At 38.2% G+C, this 22,732-nt stretch overlaps 1 protein-coding gene across 2 annotated transcripts in view; it reads right to left on the reverse strand.

Annotated features, from left to right (window-relative positions):
• Window positions 1-4,193: 4,193 nt before the first annotated feature.
• The window catches only part of Slc16a12 (solute carrier family 16 member 12), a 78,600-nt gene continuing 60,061 nt past the window's right edge, over window positions 4,194-22,732 (reverse strand). For both annotated transcript variants that reach the window (XM_076834601.1, XM_076834602.1), the window contains exons 2-7: window positions 20,808-21,055; window positions 16,382-16,485; window positions 13,093-13,236; window positions 10,922-11,501; window positions 8,662-8,921; window positions 4,194-4,871 (exon numbers count right to left, since the gene is read on the reverse strand). In XM_076834601.1, the coding sequence (XP_076690716.1) occupies window positions 4,609-4,871; window positions 8,662-8,921; window positions 10,922-11,501; window positions 13,093-13,236; window positions 16,382-16,485; window positions 20,808-20,917 (1,461 nt within the window). In that variant the 5' untranslated portion in view covers window positions 20,918-21,055 and the 3' untranslated portion in view covers window positions 4,194-4,608. The remainder of the gene's footprint in view (window positions 4,872-8,661; window positions 8,922-10,921; window positions 11,502-13,092; window positions 13,237-16,381; window positions 16,486-20,807; window positions 21,056-22,732) is intronic.

The raw sequence follows: 22,732 nt of genomic DNA on the forward strand, positions 1-22,732 counted from the left end.
TCTCTAAGTTGTTCTTCTAGGTATTTTTGTCACAGTGTCAAAAAGCTAACACAGTCATATTCCAGTGTGGGTATTGAATGGTCATGCCAAACCTACAAATACTGTGATTTTGAAAAAGGCTTTTCCCTCTCTTGTTTGAACTTTATTTTTGCAATTTTGTTTATTTAGGTACCAGGATTGAACCCAGAGCCACATCCCTGGCCTTTTTTAGTTTTTATTTTGAGACAGGGTCTCACAAAGTTGCTTAGGGGCTTGCTAATTTTCTGAGTCTGGCCTTGAACTTTCGATCCTCCTGCCTCTGTCTCCCAAGCTGCTGGGACTACAGGCATGCATCACCTCACCTGGTCCCTATTTGAACTTTAGATACTAAAGTTAGGTATCTGAATTTTTTCCCATCTCTGTGTGAGCAGGAATTGACACTTTTAGAGACACAGAGATCTCTGCTGTCTGCTGGAACAAAGAGGCTTCCCCATATCCCATCCCCTCATTTCCAGATTCTTCCCAAGACACACACTTAGACCCTGTTCTGACCCAGTTGCAAAAACAAACTCTCCAGGAATGAGAATAAGTCTTCTTCCTAGGATCGTGAGCTCTACCTCTTCCATCATTAGATCCTTTGGTGGGAGAAGACATTACTTGCCATCACAAAAATAACACTTTTGGGGGAAAGCTTTAAAAGGACTGCATTTATAATGTTCACATTAATTCCTTTTAGTGTCAAAACCTTGAAAATAGAGTAATTTTCTTTGATTTTTAGACCAATCTTAGGTCCCAGACCCCTCAAAGAGATGCTAGACTCTTAAGCAATTAATATCAATAATGAGAAATAATGACCTCGAGTGCACTTTCTCCTTATTGTCATCCTAGGCCTCAGGTATATAAGTCTGCAAGAGGGATATAGAGTAGTGGAGGAAGTTTTAACCCTCAATTCAGATTCCAAGTCCATAGCAAAAAAGGGTTCCCAGTCTGCTTTGTGAGCAATGGAGCCCATTAATAGGTGACAGTATACCAACCACCCATGCCCTCTGCTGGTATGAAAAGTTGCTCTTGCCAAGTTCCATTATTCTGGCAGCAAATTCAGTTATTCTGGAAGGCATATTCTACCAACATATTAATATATTCCAACTTATTTCTTTGAAGGGGAGGAATTGTATGAATTGTAGCTTCTGTGGGATGGGCACATGGAATTCATTTAATTTTTTTTTAACTTTTGTACATGTCTGGAATGTTCGTTAGTGAAGTATTCTATTTTAAATGTTATTCTTTCTGTCATTATTTAATACCCAATCCTGCCACCAAATACTTCTGTGTACTATGAGACAGAATCACAATTACTGTCACTGATGGACTTTTAGCGCTCTGGTAACAGGTATAAAAATATATATTCTGGTGGAGTTAAAAAAATTAAAAAGACTCAAACTGTGAAGCATGAAAAGAGAAACTCTGATATTTACCCTGAATTCATACTATTTCATTTCAATAAATACTTTCAGAATTAGATCTATCAGGACCAGGAAGGTGAGTGCCAAATAGACACTGGCAATGGCGCAGCCACTTCTGAAAGAACTCATGCTGACTGGGAAGGCATGCCTTAGGTCACTCAGAAGGTGGAACTCACTTTGGGGAAAAAGTATGCTCCCCAATATCTCCATCCCCCAAATCCCAAAGAAAAACCTGGGTCAGTCACCAGCAAATTAGCTGGAAGTAGTGTTTTTGATGAGACCTCTTGGGAAAAGTCTTTGAAATTTCCAATCTAAAATCTTCCCTTCTGTGCTGGTTGGAAAGTTGAAGCATAATGCAAAGGGTTTTTATCTGCCCAAGGGAGAGCCTACTTCATAATGGCTTCTTGAACTCACAAAAGATGATCCGAGTAGGCACCAAAGGCTCCAGCATTGAACAGTACTCCAGTGTTACAGGATCTTGGTCACGGCACTGGAGCACAATGGCAGCTAACCTGTGGGATCTGGTGCTTCAGTTACCATATCTACAAAACTGTGATGATATGGGTTAGTAGGGGTTAAATGAGACAATGCATAGGAAGCACCTAGTAGAGTAGCTAGCACAGCAGAAGTACTCAATAAAGGGTTTGAATTTGGTAGATCACCTAGCTACATCTTAGCATTACCAGAGAGACTCATTTACCATCCTGTCCAAACCCTTTGTCCAAGGAAAAAATTGTTCCAAGCATATGACTATAAACTCATTTTATTTGAAATAGGAAAATATTATCATACATATAATTTATTAGTGAAATTATAATCTGAACAAAGGGCCCAAAGGTAGAGCACAACTATAAAAGTAGATAATTTTTCTGCTTTTCTACTCAGTCAATTCCAAAGTAAAATTTACAATGATATAAAGAAATATTCAAGATTTAGAATCATTCTACTACAGTTTTGTTCTTGATCCCATAAAATACATCATTCCCATGAATTCTTCAGTTTTGAAATAAACCATATAAATATATGGAACGTTAACAGTAAAATTCTGAGCAGATGGCAATATTGTGGATCTACATTTTTCTGACTGGCTTTCTGAAAATTCTGCTCCAGGAGAGAAAGTAAAATGCAATTTTTATGCATGTACAAAGTCACAATATCCCAAATCATTTTACACAAATCTTTAAAACCTCTCATTATGCTCATTTTTCATAAATACTTTAGAGAAATTATATTACAGAAGCACATAAACAAAAACTTTACTGTGATCACTATGAAAAAATGTGTATGAGTATTTATAGCTACTTAAATTTTTAAAAATATTTGACTTGAAGATTCAAAAATGATATTTAAGGTAAAGTGCTATTCTAAACATATATAACTTCATTTTAACTTTGATTTTTTTTTACAGATTTTTTTCAAAAATATTTTTTAAAATTTCAAATGAAAAATTCCATGGATTCAAAAACTCAATTCTCAAACTGTGGAAAGAAATAACAGACAACATTCATATTTCTTTTTGGAAAACAATCAAGCCAGTATCTCATTCTGCAAGCAATAAACTAACAATTAATTTTGTGAAATAATCCAGTTCCAAGCAAGGACTCTTCAGCCAACTTCAAATCTTCCCCCTTTCTTTGTTTTAATTCCTGTAACCCTGGCAGGTCATTGGAGAGGCCTCTTGAGGGATAGTGGGCTAAATGGTCTTTGGGTTCAAAATATTTTTTTGAAGTTTGGATTTTAAATTCTTTAATAATTAACCTCAACCCCCACCTCCACCCCCAGTTGTAATTATGCAACTCATCAGTGTTTATAGATCTTACATGACTTGGGACTTGAGATTACAACTCTGTGAATTTCAAACAGCTAGAGATAAACTGGGGGACCTGCCCTTTCTCTTCTCTCTCCAAAAACTTCCTCTTTGATCTGAAAACTCAGAAATGATCCCAAAACACAGAAAAGTGGGGTATCTGGGGGATGAATAAACTAGTATAATCCAGTGTGTTAGGTTTCTGGTTATTATCCATAAAGAGATGAAAGGCACTAGGCGTTGCACCAAGAACAAACACAGGATCTCACCTTCAGAATATCTCTAGGGTAATATTTTTCAGTTCAAATCCCCCAAGTCCTCTTCTGGGTAATGATGTGTCTGATCTGCAAAGAAAATGCACACCAGAGACCTGCTGATTCAAGAATTCAATTCCTGCTCAGTTGGAATACTGCCAACATTTTTCTGTTCCTAGCAGAAATGTGTCTGTAGTTTAAATGAGCGGTTTTTTTTTTTTCCCCTCACTCTGAAGAAAAAAAGTGGGAAGTTTTGGCATCATTAATATTTTAGAAAAGATAAAAAGGCTGCCCTTGTGACTTGACAGGTCCTCCTGAATTTACAGTTAGTATGTGATAGTACCAGAGGTGTGTGCCTGGGACAGTCTTAGGAAAGGAGCTTTCCATTTCAAGCAATTTCAAACAGATCTTACCAGCTACCCTTTAAGATGCCATTCCAACCATGGCATTTCATGGATTCTCAAAGTGATATCTACCCATTGGCAGAAGCAAGGGCTAGCTGGAAGACTAAGAAAGGGGCATGGGGGGGGGTCTATTTTTATGTTAAATCATTACCTTTGCAAGAATCTCAAGTATGCTTTAACCACCCTATTTAAAACCCTAATGAGGAACTCCACCTTGGAAAAGGATAGGCATTTTCACACTCTGCCAGCACACCCAAGATGACGGCCCCCCCCACCCCACCCCCGACTTCTGCAAACTGCATAGGGTAAGAAATCCCACGTGTCAGTGTTTCTGTTTGCCTTCTGAGGGGGTAGAAGGGGGTGGAGATGGGAGCAGAGTGTTGGGGATTACAGTGCTGCTGCCAGGTCACTTGCTTTGGCTATGCCTTGGAACTACCCTTAATCACTTAGCCAACACTATCAACTCCTTCCATTCCCCATAGAGCAATATTACGAGTCCAAATTACAAATGAAGAAACTCTAGGCTAGTCCAGCTTTCTTTATTTTTTTTCTATTTTCCCTTATAAATATGTTAACAAAACAATAATAATGATTTCCCTAGAAGACAATACTTCTGCCAAAATAAAATGCTTCAGAAATATGCCCAATCTGGTGGCCTTTCTTCCATCAGCCCCAAAGATTCCCAGGCTGAAGGCCATTGGTCATGTGAGGTTGTAACCAGGAGCTGCTGTAGCCACAGAAGCCCCATCTTTCTGATCTAATTCTCTTGCTACAGAATAAGCCACTGATCCATTGGTCCAAAGCTGCAGCTTGGGATCAGATTCTTTGGCAAGGAATGGCAGCTGGGTTCTTTTCATCCTCTTTACAAGTCTAGCAAAGCCAAGCAACACAGAACTAAAGATCATTGAAAATCCACAGAGAAGGAACGCTGCAGTGTAGCTGCCAGTCGTATCCACCAGCCATCCTGCAACAGACAGCAGCAAAATTACATCCTTAAGTTGAAAATTCAATCACTGCTCTTACCCACTCGCAAATCGAATAATCTGTAAGGATAATAACAATAGATCGCTAGTGCTAACATGACAATTTTGAGACAAAAAGCAGACCACCTAAAATATTGTGCAGCGACTGAGAAATGCATTCTATTTTTTAGGGCAACTTCTAAAAACAAATTGATTGTCGTTATTAAGTGAGATATTTGGAATGGTGCTGTGTACTTAGTGATCACACAGTAAGAATTAGTTATTAGTAAACCCAGGAAATCTGGTAGAAAAGATAAAAACTTAAGTTTTTATTGTGTATCCTGTGACTTTCAACATCATTCAGATTATTGAAGCTGGGATAATTCAGGGGGTTAAGAAAATATTATCACATTAAGTGCTAGTGGTATTCCCAGCTCCCACGACTATCTTAAATAATATAATAGGCTGTGGAGCAATGTCCAAATTTTAATTTGGATCCAGTTTGAAAATCATATTATATTCCATCCAATTTGAAAATCAGAATTTCAGACCATCATAGATGTTGCAAAAGCATACTTCTGAAGGTATACACTTGTAAGCACAGTTTTTACTTCCTTTATCTATTGTTGCAACAAATTAATCTCAACATCTATCATGGTTTAAATTTTAAGGAAAACCAGGTGTATGATATGCAAAATATGGACTAAAATGATCAGAGAATAAGTGTGATAAAATTGAACTGTGGTAGATAATTACTTTGTGATCAACAAAAAGTTTTTTTTAATTCCTCCAAATTTGGCTTACATGCCAAGAAATCTACCAGAGAAGTATTTGGTTTCTCCTTTTGCCCATCTTAAATCTACTAGTCAAAAATGGCCTTTGTAGAAATTGTTTTATGGCCTATAAAGTTTTCTACAATTCAGCTATTCTCAAACATTTTAGTTATCACCTGATTTACACATGTCTTTCTGTAGCACCAAATAGAGCCTGAGTGGAGAGTTCTCATTTAAAGATAAATAAACAAGAAAATTATTATGACAGGAACTCACATCTTAATCCTTTAACTCCCATTAATGTGCATAACATCTGATTTGCCAGAATTTGGGAAAAAAGATCCAGGAATCCCAATTTCATTTGGGATTTGTGATATGTAGCAGAATTATACTGTTCCTAAAAGTTGGTGAGCCCTAAAATTAGCTTTGGAGAGAGGACATGGGAATATGTGGAGGGCCGTTTCCAAAAATGAAGACTGAACTCAGAATCCCATATTGTGGAGTTCAGACTGATAAGGAACTTTCACCTGGGGCAGTGAAGCAGCTGCATTTCGTCCTAGCTCACTGTATTAGCACTTGCTGGAGTTTGGAAATAACCTTAAACTGTGCATTCATAATAGCAGCCAATAGCAGAAATCCCGCCTTCCTCAAGAAACTCCCTTCTTCCTAGGCAAGTATTTGGGTTCTTTTCCTCTTGCCTTTCTTGTTCACTCTTGGTTTTAATTTAGACAGATAATAATCTGGACCATTTACTTTCAATCTTTAATGGGCATGAATATCATAAGAAAGCTGGTTGGAAATGCAGATTCTTAGAATTTACCCCCAAAGATTCAGATCTTAGGTGAAAAGTTCAAAGAATCTGCAACAAATTAATATGCAACAAATTTTGACAAAGGTATTAGGAAATTTGGATGCAGGATTCCCAGAATCACTGGTCTATACCATGTGCTCCAGAAAGAAGAAATAGGTTCTGACCTGTTTGTTACTGAATCACCAGTGTCAAACACCATGCTGGTTATAAAAGCAATAAATATTTGTTGGATTACTTGTTTAATGCATGCAGTAAATGTTTGTGGAATTATTTGTTTGATCATGCTCCCAGTTTCTATAGCATTTCACAGATTTTTATTGTTGTTGTACCAGGGATTGAACCCAGAGGTGCTTAACCACTGAGCCACATCCCCAGCCCTTTTCAAAAAATTTTTATTTTGAGACAGGATCTTGCTAAGTTGCTTAGTGTCTCACTAAGTTGCTGAGGCTGGCTTTGAATTTGCTATCTTCCTGCCTCAGTCTCCCGAGCCGCTGGGATTACAGGCATGCGCCACTATACCTGGATAGCATTTTACAGCTAGATCCTTTACTTGATGACTCCCAAATATGTATATCCAAATCTCTTCACTCCCTAAAGTACATATTTTATTTGAATAACTCCTTTGAGTATTTTCACCTGTTTATTTCAGATATCTCAATACATCTCAACTTTAAATTTGTTATTTTTCAGACAAAGCCACTGTCTGCAATTTCCCTATGACTTTCAATCATGACATTATTTTCTAAATCATCTTTCACTTCCTTCTCTCCTTCACCCGCCCTATGCTGAATTCAGTTCATATTTTTTCAAATCTCCTCCTTGTCCCCAGAGTTAATTTCCACTTCTCCTGCAGCAACCCTAGTTTAAGCCTTTATCAATTGATTCCTGAACTATTGAAATGGAATCTGAACTGCCTCTGTCCTAAATCACTGGATTAATTGCTAGATCACATCTTTCTAAAATATCCTTTTAAAATTTTATTTCTTTATTCTGATTTGTTATATATGACAATAGAATGCATTACAATTCATATTACATATATAGAGCACAATTTTTCATACCTCTGGTTGTATACAAAGTATATTCACACCATTCGTGTCTTCATACATGAACTCTGGATAATGATGTCCATCACATTCCACCATCAATTCTAACCCCATGCCTCCTCTCTTCCCCTCCCACCCCTTTGCCCTATCTGGAATTCCTCTATTCCTCTCATGCTCCTCCTTCCTATCCCACTATGAAACAGCTTGATGCTGGTTGTTTTAATGAATCATAATAATAGCCATTATTTATCAGGTTATAAATACTTAGTACATAAGTATTTATAAAAACTTAGAATGTGCCCAATACTGTTAAAATACTTCATGAACTAGATTTCTTTTTTAAAGTCATGTTTGTTGAGATATAATTTATATAGGGTACAATTTGCCCTATTTAGTTTAAAGTAATATGAATTTTGATACCATAAATATAAAAAATGACAACATATATATGGATATATAGTACTACTGTGAAGATACAGAAATGTTACCTTAGTACTCCTTTACTTCTTTCTCTCTTTGAAACAAATAGAGAAATTAATTTTAATATATTTTCATTTAACCCAGTGGATTACCAATATAATTTGCAAAGAAAATAATTGTTAGTAAGATATTTCATGTTCATTTTCTTTGTCATAGTAATTCTTTGGAACCTAATGTCATATCCTTTTTACCATTACCCCTGTGCACAAAAAAGTTAATACTGTCCACAGTCTCTGAAGGACATAGAGCCCAGCTTCTTTGCCTGTCACTCAAAACACCCCACTATGCCACCAGCACTTTCTCATTTCATCCTCACTGCCCCCTGTTGGAATCCTATCCTCCCACCAGGTTTCCTTCTGAATGTGCCCTACTCACTTAGAAATCTGAACAGCTGCTCCATTCCATTGCTCCCATGATTAGTGTGGAATGGAATGGAGATGCTAATTTGGGACTTTTTTCTTTCCAGGAAGGCTAAAGTTCCCATATGGTTGGAAAAAAAAAAGATAAAAATATAAAACAAGAATGTGGGTAAGATCATGATGTTCTGGGGTGGCTCTTGCATCCTGTTCTCTTTCACTCTTCCTCAACTCTCTTAAAATCCTCATCGTGTATGTCTGTGAAGAGGGATTCACTCTTTGCAATCAATAGGACAAAAGTGGTTGGGGAATCTCTGAACACTTACCTGCAATGGGTGGGCTCACCAAGTATGGCACTGCATGAAGGAAGTACACCACACCCAGTGCTGATGACAAAGAGGTGGTCCCTACTATTTCAGCAGTCACTACTGGGATCAAGGTCACGTAGGCTCCATCAAAATAGCCAAAGGTACAAGAGAAAGGCACCAGGAGGGGGAGACTTCGAAGCATTGGAAGGCAGAGATAGCAGAGCCCATCTAGGCCCACAGCAAAGAGGTAGCAAACATACCGGTAATTCTTCAGACACCTGTGGATTTGAAAAACAAGAATGAGTGCAGGATGCACAGTTGCTATAAAGAAGCTTTAAAACCACGGCCATGCAGCAGTAAGCATTGCAATTATTTATAGGGATGGCTCCCCCATTACACATTCCTGTCTTTTTTTTTTTTTTGGCATATGCAAATACAGTACTCTATCTTCAAAGGAAGCACAGTATGGTAGAAAGAATATGTGCTATAAAATAAGAAAGGTGTAAGATGGAAACCAGTTCTATCACCTATTACCTGCCTACCTTGAACTTCAAATTCTTTCACTCTAAAATGAGAAGACTACCAATTTCATAGTTACTTAAAGGTAGCTGTGAAATATGAAGAGTGTCAGGAGATTAATATTTTTTAGCCATCTACCATATTAAATCCTTTAGATATGTTACCCATTGGTATCTGCATATAACTCAAGTGGCTATACAAAGGGGAAACTGAAATATGAAGACATTAAAATGAATTGCCAGAGATGACGATGGCCTTGTACTACAACTAAGTCTTATTTTAAAAGTTTCCCAGTGAGTGGAACTTCCATTTTACCTTCCCTCTGTAACTCCAAACCCATCCACAACACCAATTATTTCAGAAACTCTTACAATGACAACTCTAGCAGCTTGTTTTATAAACACTTTTCTCTTCACAGCCTTATTTGAGCCTCACAAAATGGTATCAGGTTGACCAGTAAACACTGCACTGATCTATTTGACATGTGAAGACCCTTGAGCATCTGAGGGTTAGGTGATTTTCCCTGGGTCACAGGACTAATCAAGGGCAGAGCAGGCACAAGAACTTATGTCTTACGTGTCTCAGACTAGAGATCCTCTAGATCCTACAACAAGCTGCTTCTCACTGAATTGCTGATTATAGATTTCCCTTCCTCCGCCCTTTCCTCCTTAGTTAAAAATGTGGAGAGGCTGGAGGTACAGCTCAGTGATAGAGCACTTGCTTAGCATGTACAAAGTCTTGGTTCGATTTCCAGCACCACAAAAAAAAAAAAAAAAAAAAAACTGGAATTACTCCTAAATATTGTATTCATAACACTGGAGAATGGCAGTTGGAACCTGATTAATTACCAAAGACATAACTTGTGAGAAGCTTCATGACGTAGCTCTCCCAAGTCGTAATTTAAGTATAAAGAGTCCTTCATTTAGGAGACATGAGTAATCTACACACTTCAATTCAAACAGATGAGCATATGCTGAAGACACTACTTGGTAGATTTCTTGTCATTTTGGTTTCTAAGTCTACTTAGAACTACTTACTATTTTCTCTGTCAAACATAAATATGTGGCTACAGATAATGGATTATTATGGTATCTGGCCCTCCTGCCTGGATTTTGCTCTTCTTCCCATTGCAAGTCAATCTCTGGGGTACTTAAAAAAAATTACACCAATAACACCAGCCAGAAGTTGTCTTGCTTGAGGAAAGCGTTTACTTGGGATGGAATTAAATATGTTGTAAGAACTTGTGTTTACCCTTGGCTTCTGCAACTTAGGCTCAACATTGTAAACCATCTAGAACAAGGGTAGGCAAATTTTGGCTAGATTCAGCCTGCCACCTGTTTTTGGACTACCTGTGAACCAAGAATGACTTTTTTCCATTTAAAAATAATTGGAAAAAATCAAAAGAATGATATTTGGTGACATGTAAAAATCATGAGAATTCTAAATTCAGTGTACATAAATAAAGTCTCAACAGAACACAGCTACTCTTATTTGTTAACGTGTTGTCTGTGGCTGCTACAACACCATACGAGGTAGCTGTGCTAAAGACCACGTGGCCCACAAACCTAAAAGATGTTTACTATCTGTTGCTTTACATAAAAACCTTGCTAACCCATGATCTAGGGAGTGGCCCTCAGAGACCAAGGACCTGCTAAACTTCTTCAGATGTAGGTATTCTGTAGGGTCAGGGGGTGAGAGGAAGTTCAAGACTCAAGGTCCCCTAGTGGGGAACTGATTGATTTGTTTTCATGGATTTTACCTTCTGTCGGTTAGCCATCCAAATGTGATATTGCCAATAATGTCAATCACCCCAAGTATGGACATAAGAAAAGCAGCTTGCTGGTGACTCACTCCGACACTCAAAGCATAAGGCACCAAGTACACAAAGAGAGGGCTGCAGCCGTAAGCCATAAACAGAACAGAGACGGCTAACACAACAAAGTCTGGCATCAGCAAAAAATTGTATTCCTGCTGCAAAGAGCAACACAGGCAGGTCTGCGCCCATTCTTTGGTCAAAGGTGAATAGGGAGATGCCTGCTTACAGTCTTCTTTCTGAGTTCGACAGTCACGTTTCTGCTCTGAACTTGAACGGTCCTCTTTAAGAGTAATTGGCCGCATCAAGGCACCACAAACACAGAGATTCAAAACGAAGCCCCCGAGAATGAGTAGTGCTCCCCTCCAGGAAAACTGTTCAATAAGGAGCTGAACCACAGGAGCCAGGACAAAGGTGCCAATGCCACTCCCTGACATGGCGATCCCATAAGCAAGGGCTTTCCGTCTGCTGAAATACTTGCCAACCATGGCAATCGCAGGAGAGTAACAAAGTGCAAATCCAAGACCTGGGAAAAAGAGAACTCTGTGAGTGCTGGAACATCATGAGCAGCCAGTGGAAGAAGCCACCTCAGAAGATCTGGATTATAGAGAGCCGCACCTTCTGCAAAATCCTTTAAAGGCTGTTTTGTAAACCAAGCTGAAAATGAGTCTCCACTCACCAGTCACCCATAATTTTCAAAATACAGAATATGTGTGACTTTCTTCTTAGAAAAATATAACTTCTTAAGCAACTTTAAATGAAGAAGTTAAAAATCATCATACATACTAAACTGGAATTTATTAGAAAATCTGGATGGTGCCATAAATTATCTGTAATCTTCACTGCCTATGAAGATTCAACACTGATGATATGGACCACTCTGGAGTTTGGATTGAAATAACATATATGACTCCATCATATAGTCAGGAAACAACATGCCAACTTTATTTATGAACATAGCAATCTGCAAATATCCCTTAAGGTCAGCAGAAAAATGTTGACAGTCCAGAGATTTCTAATGGTTTTCAGCTTCTGTTACTTTTTAATTTAAGATCCGGACTTGATTGGTCCTCATTAAGAGTAATTGGCCACATCAAGGCATCACAAACCGAGTTTCAAAACAAAGCCCCTGAGAATGAGTAGTGCTTTAAGCCTGGATTTCATAGCATCTAGAATGTCAGAGAAGGGAAAGAAGAAACCCCCTCAGATCTATTTCCATCTACAGTGCAGGGTGGTCAGCAATCTAGAGTTGCCTGGACTTAGGGGTTTCTGGATATGGGACTTTCAGAGCTAAAACCAGGACATTCCCTGGTAAAAGATTTCTGATCACTTAGCCGTCAGGCCCTTCAGGTTACTAGGGGTGGATATATCTTCTTTAGCTTGATTTACAGCCTCCTGTGAAGGTTACATCCTTTATTGGCCTGATCCATGCACAATACCCAGATAAGAGTAGATGCTACTCTCCACACTCCTCTGAATGATGAGCAAACTGCTATTCCAATTCCACCAACCAACTGTGATCTGATACAGTCCCTTAAGTGTGATTTATGGAATGTACATATGATGCTTCTCTTTGCATGGAATTCATTATGATTCTCTGAAGCAACGCTTGTATAACATTGAAATGGTGCCATAAATTATCTGTAATGTAAATTTGTGTAATATAGGAATGTTCACAAGGGGCTATCCTTTTTAAATTGGTAATTCCTACTTACTGGATAATGATATTCATCATAAAACAAGGGAAACTCAGATTAAACACAGATAGTATTTTAATGTCTTGGCAAAGAAATTAAGAGAATGACCATTGCTGAAAACTTATATCGTGCTGAGTGAAATCTCGTTTCTTATGTATACAGAACCTCAGCCATATATTAATGCTGAAGAGAAAAGTGATAGTTACTTTTATCCTATGGATGAATTAAGGTGGTGATACATTTTCATTAGGGTAGTGCAATAGCATTTGCAACTCTGTTTAACTGCTAGGTAGGCAGACATAACCAGGTCAGCTAAACTGTACATCTAACACAATGAATATATTAAAAATCACTGCTCTATTGTATGCTTGGCAACACCTGAGTGGGAGAGGGTGAGAGGAGTGGCACAAACACCCTTACCTGTAAGAACTCCTAGAGTGAGGTAGAGATGCTTCAGGCTGGTGGCAAATGAGCCCAGGATGAAACCAGTAGATGCAAGCAAGCCACCCAGCATGATTCCCACTTGACAGGATAAGTGGTTACTGACAGCACTCCCAAGTGGAGCTTCAAAAATAATTAAAAAAAAAGAGAGGTTCAACAGAAAGGTCTTGTGGACCCTGTGATAAGGCTGTGGTATTGTATTGGCAGGGCAGAGAACAATTAACCTTTGTTTGTTTACTTATTTTTAAGCAGATACAACATTTTTATGCCTTATTTTATATACTTTTATGTGGTACTGAGGATTGAACCCAGTACCTCACACATTCTAGACAGGAACTCTACCACTGGGCTACAACCACAACCCCAACAATCAACCATTAAAGCACCAAGCCCACCTCACTGATTTTACAGCTTTGGAAACTGAGGCCCAGAGAGAAGTGACCTGTCCATGACCAGACAGAGAATAAGCAGCAGAGCCAGTATAAAACTCAAGTGGCCCACCTTGCATTTCAGTACCTCTTCCTTATCTTCATTCCATTACAGCCACAATCCCAGGACCATAGGGATTTTAAACAGTGGATTAACAGTGGATCTTTACTTAAATTACATGTCACTTGAACAAGGATCTTTGATGTACTCTTAGCATACACCATCAGCAATGATGATGACAGTTAATTGGTGGAGAAAGAAAGTGGGCAGCCCTGTGCCACCAGCAATGTCATGCAGCAGAAGACCAGGGTGAAAATGCAAGATAAATCCCACCATCGGGCACTGCATGCAGGCTTGCCATCATGTGGATGAGAGATCAAAGCCTAGAAAATTCTAAGGAAATTGTTTTATATGCATGGTGACATTCTGGTTGGCTTCACTCCATCTGCCATTTGCCAGTGTATCTGAATTGTGTTGGCCTCAAGGTTTATAGAATATTAGTTAAAGCTGCATGTGGCCAGAAGAGAGGTATATAGCTGCCTGTGGTCACCAAGAAGTACAGCTTAGGGCAACTGACGCTAAGTATGGGGTTATTTCATCTTATAACTCCTTGGTCTTCCAGACAATGGCAAGATTGATGGGTAGGAAAGCTGGGTGGTTTGTTTCCTGAAGAAAAACTCATGCAGACACCAGTACTCTAAGAATAAAATCAGAAAAGCTGATGCTTTGGGCAGCCGTATAATATGATCATTTCTGTATCGAGCAGGTTTAAAATGGAGGTGGACTGCAATGTCCATGTAGACTCAGACATCAGCTATATATATAACCCTTGGAGAAGAGGAATGAGTGAATCACTGAAGAACATACAGAATTCTCAAGGTTGCCCTACTATGTTTGTTGGAAAGTGACAAAATTTATACCAAAATTTACACACACACACACACACACACACACACACACCCTCAATAAATAAGGTTCACGTCTCTGTTCATCATATGGCAAATTTTGCCCAGCGGGTGTCCCAGATGTGATTCAGCAGTCTCGTGTCCATAAACTCTGATGTTCTAGTATTATCTGACCTGGCGAGCAGGTAAGAATATATAATTGGGTATAGCAACAGCTCTGACATTGTGTTTTTTTAGAAATTTTTCTTTGTACTTTTTAGTTATATGTGTCAGTAGAATGTATTTGGACATATCATATATACATGGAGTATAACTTCCCACTTTTGTAGTCATACATGATGTGGAGTTACTTAGCTTGTATTCATATATGGGCTCTCACATTCCTGCACAGAGCTTAAATACACTGCTTCTGACATGACCCTCCAAGTCTCATACAGTCATCGGTCACTTAAAGTCATTTATCCCTCTTTGGGGGATTACAAATATCCTCCAAAAGATAACAGTGAGGGAAATGAGTCATCCATATCCTCTGAGAAAGACAGACAGCCTCTTGGCGAGCTGATACAAATGCTGTGACTAACAACATGACCCTCAAATCAAGTGATAGCTGAAGAGGGAAAAAAAAAAATGTCAGGCTCCAAAGCCAAAATATATTATTTTTTGGTCTCCTAAGACCTTTTATTAGTTGAAAAAGTCAACTTGGTCTTCTCATGAAATCTGTTTTTAGTTCTACAATTGCTCTCAACTTCTTAACAAGAAATACATTTCAGCACAATTCAACTGACTCCTGAGAATGTACATTTTTTCCTAAAAATAAGTATGAGTCAGAAACTAGAATGGAATCAGATGAAGATATGAGTTTTTGAATATTACAATATTTCTCTTTTGCCACTGAGACATGGCTTGAAGAAATAAGTTTTCTAGAGTACTAGAAACTCTTCAAAGTGAAAGGATTAAGTGAGTCTAGGCCATACACAGATTGTTCCAATTTAATCCGATCTTAGAAACTTTAACAATTGCTAACTGTGATTGAAATTTATAAAAAGAAAAACATCAAAGTTTGTTTTCTCCTTCTATACCAATGCAATGTTGGTTTCCATGAATTTTTAGAACACTCTACATCCTTTAAAAAGAACCTCTGAGGTTTCTTGAATGAAATTATAGCCACAGTGAATGAATATTTTTAGCTCCTAATTATACAATCCTATCCTTCCCCAACACTTTACTAAGCATGAAGATTTATGCTTGAAAAAATAAAATCTGAGAGACAAATTCTGAACCCTCTGGAAGGGAATGGGATGCAAACCAAGACTTGAGATGTAATGCAACACTCTTGCCTCTCACTTAGGAGAGCATATAGAAATGACTCGTGGAGCTATTCAGTGACTGTTTACTGGACTGGAGAAAAAGGATACTATGGTATTTGCAAAACAAAAGTCAAGCATGTACAATGTGGTAAATTGCTCCCCAAATCAGGACAAGTTCTATGATGATCAGCATCCTACCTCTTTATATGGAAGAACCAGGTGATATGTGCCCTTTTCTGTGTATTAATGATTTCTCCCATCCAGCATCAGCCAAAACCATTAATTCCAAAAGCAAGTCTGGTTAGGTTGGCTACAGGTAGGATTGACCTTTTCTTTTAATATAGTCTTAGCCAACTTTTTTTTTCTTTTTTTTGTGGGGGCGGTGGGGAGCTGCTGGCACACACCTGCAATTCCAGATACTCCAGAGGCTGGGGCAAGAGCATCACAAGTTCAAGGCCAACCTGGGAAACTTTAATGAGACTCTATCTCAAGATACAATTTTTAAACATAATCCTACACTTAAAAAAAACTGGTAATCAAAGTCATTTTCTCTAATCTGGTCAGAGGTCATGGGCATGACAGTTCAAGGGTATCTGGGAATTGTCTATCCCAATATGTGATACTCACCACAAAGCATAGTCACACAGTCTACAATGGAATGGATCCATGCTGTTTGTGCATAATCCTGAGCAAAATATGTCTGGAACTCCACAAAAAAAATTGAGATACATCTGAAAAATACAAGGCAGGCATTTTATACAAAAAGCAAATAAACATGGAATTGACCCAGAACTTTAAAATTTTGATTCAATCAGTTTTTTCAATTTCCAAGAGTTTTAATGACTGAGGCATAGCAAGTAGGAATTCAGACGTGAACCATTTGGGTCATTCTGGAGAACTAGAACAACAAGCATTCAACCCACAGAGGGACTCCTGAAGACAAGTAGATGTGAAGATCCTTGCTGTAGAGAAGGATTTATAGAAAAGACAGCAGGTCAAGAATAACCCTCATTATTCATCTTAATACTGTGTTAACATCTACTGCTGCTGCTGCTGCTGCTGCTTCTCTATTTGTTTGTTTGTTTCCTGTTTTGGTACAGGAGACCAGACCCAAGAGTGTTTAATTACTGAGCTATATCCCCAGCCCTACCCCTTTTTAAAATTTTGAGATAGGGTCTCACTAAGTTGCCCAGGCTGGCCTCAAACTTGTGATGCTCTTGCCCCAGCCTCTGGAGTATCCAGAATTACAGGTGTGTGCCAGCAGGCCCAACTATCCATAACTCTAAAACGTGGTTATACAACTTAAAATTTTAAAAATAAAAAGCAATTTATAAAAACAAAACCCAGGGGGCTGGGTTGTGGCTCAGCGGTAGAGCACTTGCCTAGCACGTGCGAGGCCCTGAGTTCGATCCTCAGCACCACATATATAAATAAGTAAATTAAATAAAGATATTGAAAAACAAAACAAAACAAAAAAAAACAGAAGTTTCACTTCTAGGATGCATACAAAGGTAATAATCAGATCATGATGATAATAATAATAGATATACCTAAAAGGATATATTTTGGAGAACTATTTATTGTAGCCAAATATTGTAACCAAACTAACTGTTCATCAATGAAGGACTGGTTAAACAAATTATGGCATATAAATTAAATACTATATTATTAAGTATTAAAATGATGGTTCTGATCTGTATGTACTTATTGCCATTCTAACTGGAGTGAGATGGAATCTCAGTGTAGTTTTGATTTGCATTTCTCTAATTGCCAGAGAGGTTGGACATTTTTTCCTATATTTGTTGATCATTTGTGTTTCTTCTGTTAAGTGTCTGTTCAGTTTGGCTTAGGTCATATATTACAACACTTTTTGTAATAGTAAAACCAGAAAACAATATAAATGCTCAATCAATAAAAATGTGTTAAATAATTATGGATACATTCATATGGTGGAATTGTAAGCAGCTATTTTTCAGTGAGGTACAGCCATGTGTGCTAATACAAAAAAGATTTCTAAGAGATATTACTAAGTGAGGGAGAAAAAGCACAAAACAGTGTATATAATATGATCCCATTTGATATAAATGAAAAGGACATGCATTCCATGTTCATATAAGGTTGGGAGATTTTGTTTGTTTTGTCTTATTTTTGGGCCAACCTTAAGAAACTATTGATGAGGTTAGCTTTAGGCAATGAAACTGGGATTTGGAAAGTGAGGAGAAAAAGATATTTTATTTTATATATTTCCAAATTTTTAAAATTTGGATTGCATGATATTTAGGTTTTAAATAAATTTAAAATGGGCTGGGGATGTGGCTCAAGTGGTAGCGCGCTTGCCTGGCATGCGTGCAGCCCGGGTTCGATTCTCAGCACCACGTACAAACAAAGATGTTGTGTCCGCCGATAACTAAAAAATAAATATCAAAAAAAAATTCTCTCTCTCTCTCTCTCTCTCTCTCTCTCTCTCTCTCTCTCTCTGTCTCCTCTCTCACTTAAAAAAAAAAAACTTTAAATAAATTTAAAAAATTTTTTTAAAAAGTTGTTTTCCCAATAGGCACTTCTCTGACTGAATGAATCACACTTGGATTACCTACTTGTTTCCCTTGCCAGTTCTCATGGCTGCTTCCTGGTTCAGGACATTTAGAGTCCAATGCTGGCCACACTGTCACACTTTTGTCATTTATCCTCATTCAGCTCAGGCATCCTCCTCTCTATATATCCTGATAATCTCTCTTTTTTACCAAATACAAATTTCTTTTCTGATTTCTGGCTCAGTCTTTCATAGTTCAGGAAGGGAATCTGTTCGTCATGGCCACCAAATGAGTGACAGGTGAAGTGCATGGCACTGATGTGGCTTGAAACATCTTTGTCTGCCATTTCTGCTGGGCCAAATACTTCTCATTCTTTCAGACCAAACTCCAAGGCCAACTTCTATAGAAAGCCTGCTCTGAACTTACAGCTCAGAACTTATCTTTCAGTATTATTTTACATTTCATTTTTACTTAAGCACATTTTTATTTTAATTTTATTTATGTCTGAGTTTACAGTATGGTGTCCAACATCTCTGGGATTTTGGAAACACCTAGCACAGAGCCTCATCCTCAGTGAATGCATGGTGCATATTGGTGGGATTGGTACCAACTGAAGTTGAAACAAAATTATAATCTAAAAATCTCTTAATGTGTAGTTGTTTCTACATGGATTGGGGATAATATTACCTATGGCCAATTACCAATAGGACTCAGGGAAGAAGGTCTCTGTAAGAGGAATTTGGAAAAAACTGTCCCCTTGGCACTATGACAGGACACTTTTGGGGGGGGGGGGGTTTAATGCCTTTATTGATGATGCCTTCAAATAAAGTTATAAGTGCAAATGACTTTCTTCTACTGTCAAAAATGTGTTGCCAGAGAAGAAGCAAAGTACTATTGGGGAGTAAAAAGCACCTGATAGGAAAGAGTTAACATATGCAGATCTCAAGTATTTATTCCAAACAAAAATGAAATGAAATGAGTTGCAATGTATACCCATCTAACTTAAGCAAAGCAAACACCATACTTTTAGAGAGAGAGAAAGAAATGAGCAAACGAGAATGAGAGAATTCCTGTATTTATGTTGTTCCCCTTCTTCAACCTCAAACTCAGCCTCCATCACCGTAGCCAAAATGTAAAATGAAATTTAAAAAATCTTAATTCCAGGTTGTGAGATTCAAAGGGCTCAGTACCTGTTGAACCAAAGGGTTCCCAAGTTACATGCTTTTTCTTTCAGGGGTGAATATAGTTTCTAACCCTGCATAAGAGTAACTCCATATAATATGCTCACAAATTTACTGTAAGCATTATAATCACACTTTTTGTCACTTGGCATTCTTTTTCCTCATCCCAAGATTCAAAGACACATGCTATACCATTATGATCTCTTGTCATAGTGCTTTGTTGATTTATGAATTAGGAACCACACACCCAATTAGCTTTCCACTTCCACTATTAAATCTTAATGATTAAGATTTATCTTAATTAACATTTATCATGAATATGACAGATAAGAAAATTCTGGAAAAATGAACTTGCAGAAAACATCTTGCACATTTCTGAAACCATGTCAGCTTATATATTCTAACACATATCAGATATTAACTTAGCTTCTTGGGTGTGAATTTATCAACTCTTTAAAATCTCTAGAACAGTAATTTCATTTTGAAAATACTATGGAACAAATTCCTCCTCTAATGTGCAAATCTAGACATGTGCCATGTTATCTCATGTTTAAATATTTCATATTAATGATAAAGGAAGATAGAGGGCAAAAAGAAATATGTCATATACTTTCACATCATCTAGAGCTGCTGATGAAAATGAATGATGGTGTGCCATTACTTTTGGTCTAAAAATATCGTAACACTCCTAAATATTCTAACACATATCAGATATTATAGAAGAGACCACTCTCCCAAACTCTTGAATATCAGAACTTGCAAAGAAAAAAAAATCCATGCAAAGGAAATACACACACACACACACACACACACACACACACACACACACACACTTTTACAATGATAGTTTCAGAAATAGAATGAAGCATATTTAGAAGAAAAGACAAACCAGGTCTTCTTAACAAACTAAGAATAAAATCCCAGGCAGAGATGATAGCTGTTGTCCCAGTATTTGAGAGGATAAGGTAGGAGAATCCCTTGAGTCCAGGAGTTCAAGATCAGCCTGGGCAGGGAAGGAAGGAAGGAAGGAAGGAAGGAAGGAAGGAAGGAAGGAAGGAAGGAAGGAAGGAAGGAAGGAAGGAAGGGAGGGAGGGAGGGAGGGAAAGGAAGGAAGGGAGGGAGGGAGAGAGGGGAAGGAAGGGAGGGAGGGAGGGAGGAAAAGGAAGGGAGGGAGGGAGGGAGAGAGGGGAAGGAAGGGAGGGAGGGAGAGAAAGGAAGGAAGGGAGGGAGAGAGGGGAAGGAAGGGAGGGAGGGAGGGAGGGAAAGGAAGGAAGGGAGGGAGGAAGGGAAAGGGAGGGAGGAAGGAAGGAAATGAAAGAAAAGAAGAAAATCTCCACTTACCTGGTGACCGCCCGGGTGCAGATGGTAACAAGGAAACAGCCAGCCACGATCATCCAGCCCCATCCTCCGTCTGGAGGGGAGGTAGACCCAGGTCTATTTACTTTTGCCATGGTTCCAATTCCTTTTTCTTCTTTTCTAAGTTATTCCAACAGCAAGTTATGATCTCCGAAGAGTTTGCTGCTCAGCAGCTTCCTGTTGTTATTCAAGGTCGGCATAGAATGCTACCTGGCACATGGGTTACTGGCCATCTACAAACAAAAATGGGGACATATTTGTATTTGATTGCCCTGTCCAAAGGTGGTTTTTTTCATTTGTTAAGAAGTGATTGTTTCTTTCCTGTTTGTACCCTGGCCTTCGCACTGGCCTGGTAGAAACCTGTTACCATGTTGCCTACTGCCCATGGACAGCCACTTGGCAGGAACTGTCATCTAACAGAAGGGGGAAGAAAAAAAAAAAACCTGACAGATCTTAGAGGTTGTTTTTTTTTTTTTTTTTTTTTTTTTTGCTGTTATTGTTGTTTTTATTTTTGCTAACATCCCAAGTGAACTTGGAAGCTGATTTTTCCCTAGTTAAGAACATAGTCTAGCTGACACCTTGGCTGAAGCTTTGTGAGGCCCTTGGGGAAAGAACCCACTAAGCTGTGCCTGGATTCTGGCCCCACAGAAAATGCAAGGAAAAAAGTTCCTTAAGGTACTCTTCAGCCTCCTTAACTATAGTTAAGGACAAATTTTTTTAAGAGGCAAAATAAGAGTTTTGACAGGTACATTTTTTAGTGGATGAAGCAAATAACTCAGTTGTTGATACAATTTCATTATGATTGCAAGTAGAAGTATTAACATTAATTAAACGAAAGATTGTTTCAAGCATGACAAAGCGTGCATTATCAGGTGAACATAGACTATGTACCACCTGGTAAATTATAGGCAAACCAAACTGCATAATAAGCTATGTGTTAATATAAGAAAATGGCTCACAACAGAATTTTGCATGAGTACATCTTTGAAGCCCACTGGAAGAAACTGTTTGCCGGTGAATTCTGTGAGCAAATACAGAGCACAGGTAGTGAAGCAGAGGCAGCAACGGTGATTCCACATACACCACTCAAGATGGCTCACTCTGAAGCCAGGTGCCTCCTCTTTATCTTATTAGCCATCCTGTGAATGTGGGGAGGCTGACAAAGGAGAGCAAGTAGACAGCTGAAAAGTATTAGAGATTCATCAAAAATATTGGAAGACCAATATTGATACTAAACCTACTGATTAAAGAAACTAAAAATCATTATTGGAAATAATAATATTAATAACTGGCCTAGGGATTAATAGTCAAAATACCAGTGCCAGGGCTTATGAAAACAATGATATAGAGCTACCATTTATAGAATACTTTCCATAGGCCAAAATGCTATTCCACAGCCTCAGAGACAGAATAACCAAAAGTTAACACTTATTACAACCCAAAGAAAGTAGGTAAGAAACTAGGCTAGAGAGCTTAATTTTCCCAATTACTATTATCACTATTAAGCAGCAGAAGTGGGACATGAACTAGTCTGATTATAAGGCCACTATTCCTAACCTATGCCCAGCATGGTTTCCATCACATGTCCTTATTCTGTGGTAGAAATTCATAAACATTTTTGCCTAATCTTACACATACAACTCTTGCTGATGACACACTCAAAGGATGATGTAAAATGCAGGCTGATGCAGCTATAAATGCATTTTTTAAAAATGGTACCATTGCTATTTCCCTAAAAGGTGTCTCTAGATCCCTGGCTTCATCAGCCATGGAATTATCTCCAAATTCAAAGCAAAACCAGTCCTCTAAAGGAATTTCTAACACTCTGGAGCTTCAGGATCCATCCCTCCAAAATATAAATCTGTGCTGTAGATAAGTAGCTTTAATAGTCTATTATTTTTATTCCTCAA

Source organism: Callospermophilus lateralis, chromosome 15 (genome assembly GCF_048772815.1).
Source record: "Callospermophilus lateralis isolate mCalLat2 chromosome 15, mCalLat2.hap1, whole genome shotgun sequence".
Lineage (NCBI taxonomy): Eukaryota > Metazoa > Chordata > Mammalia > Rodentia > Sciuridae > Callospermophilus > Callospermophilus lateralis.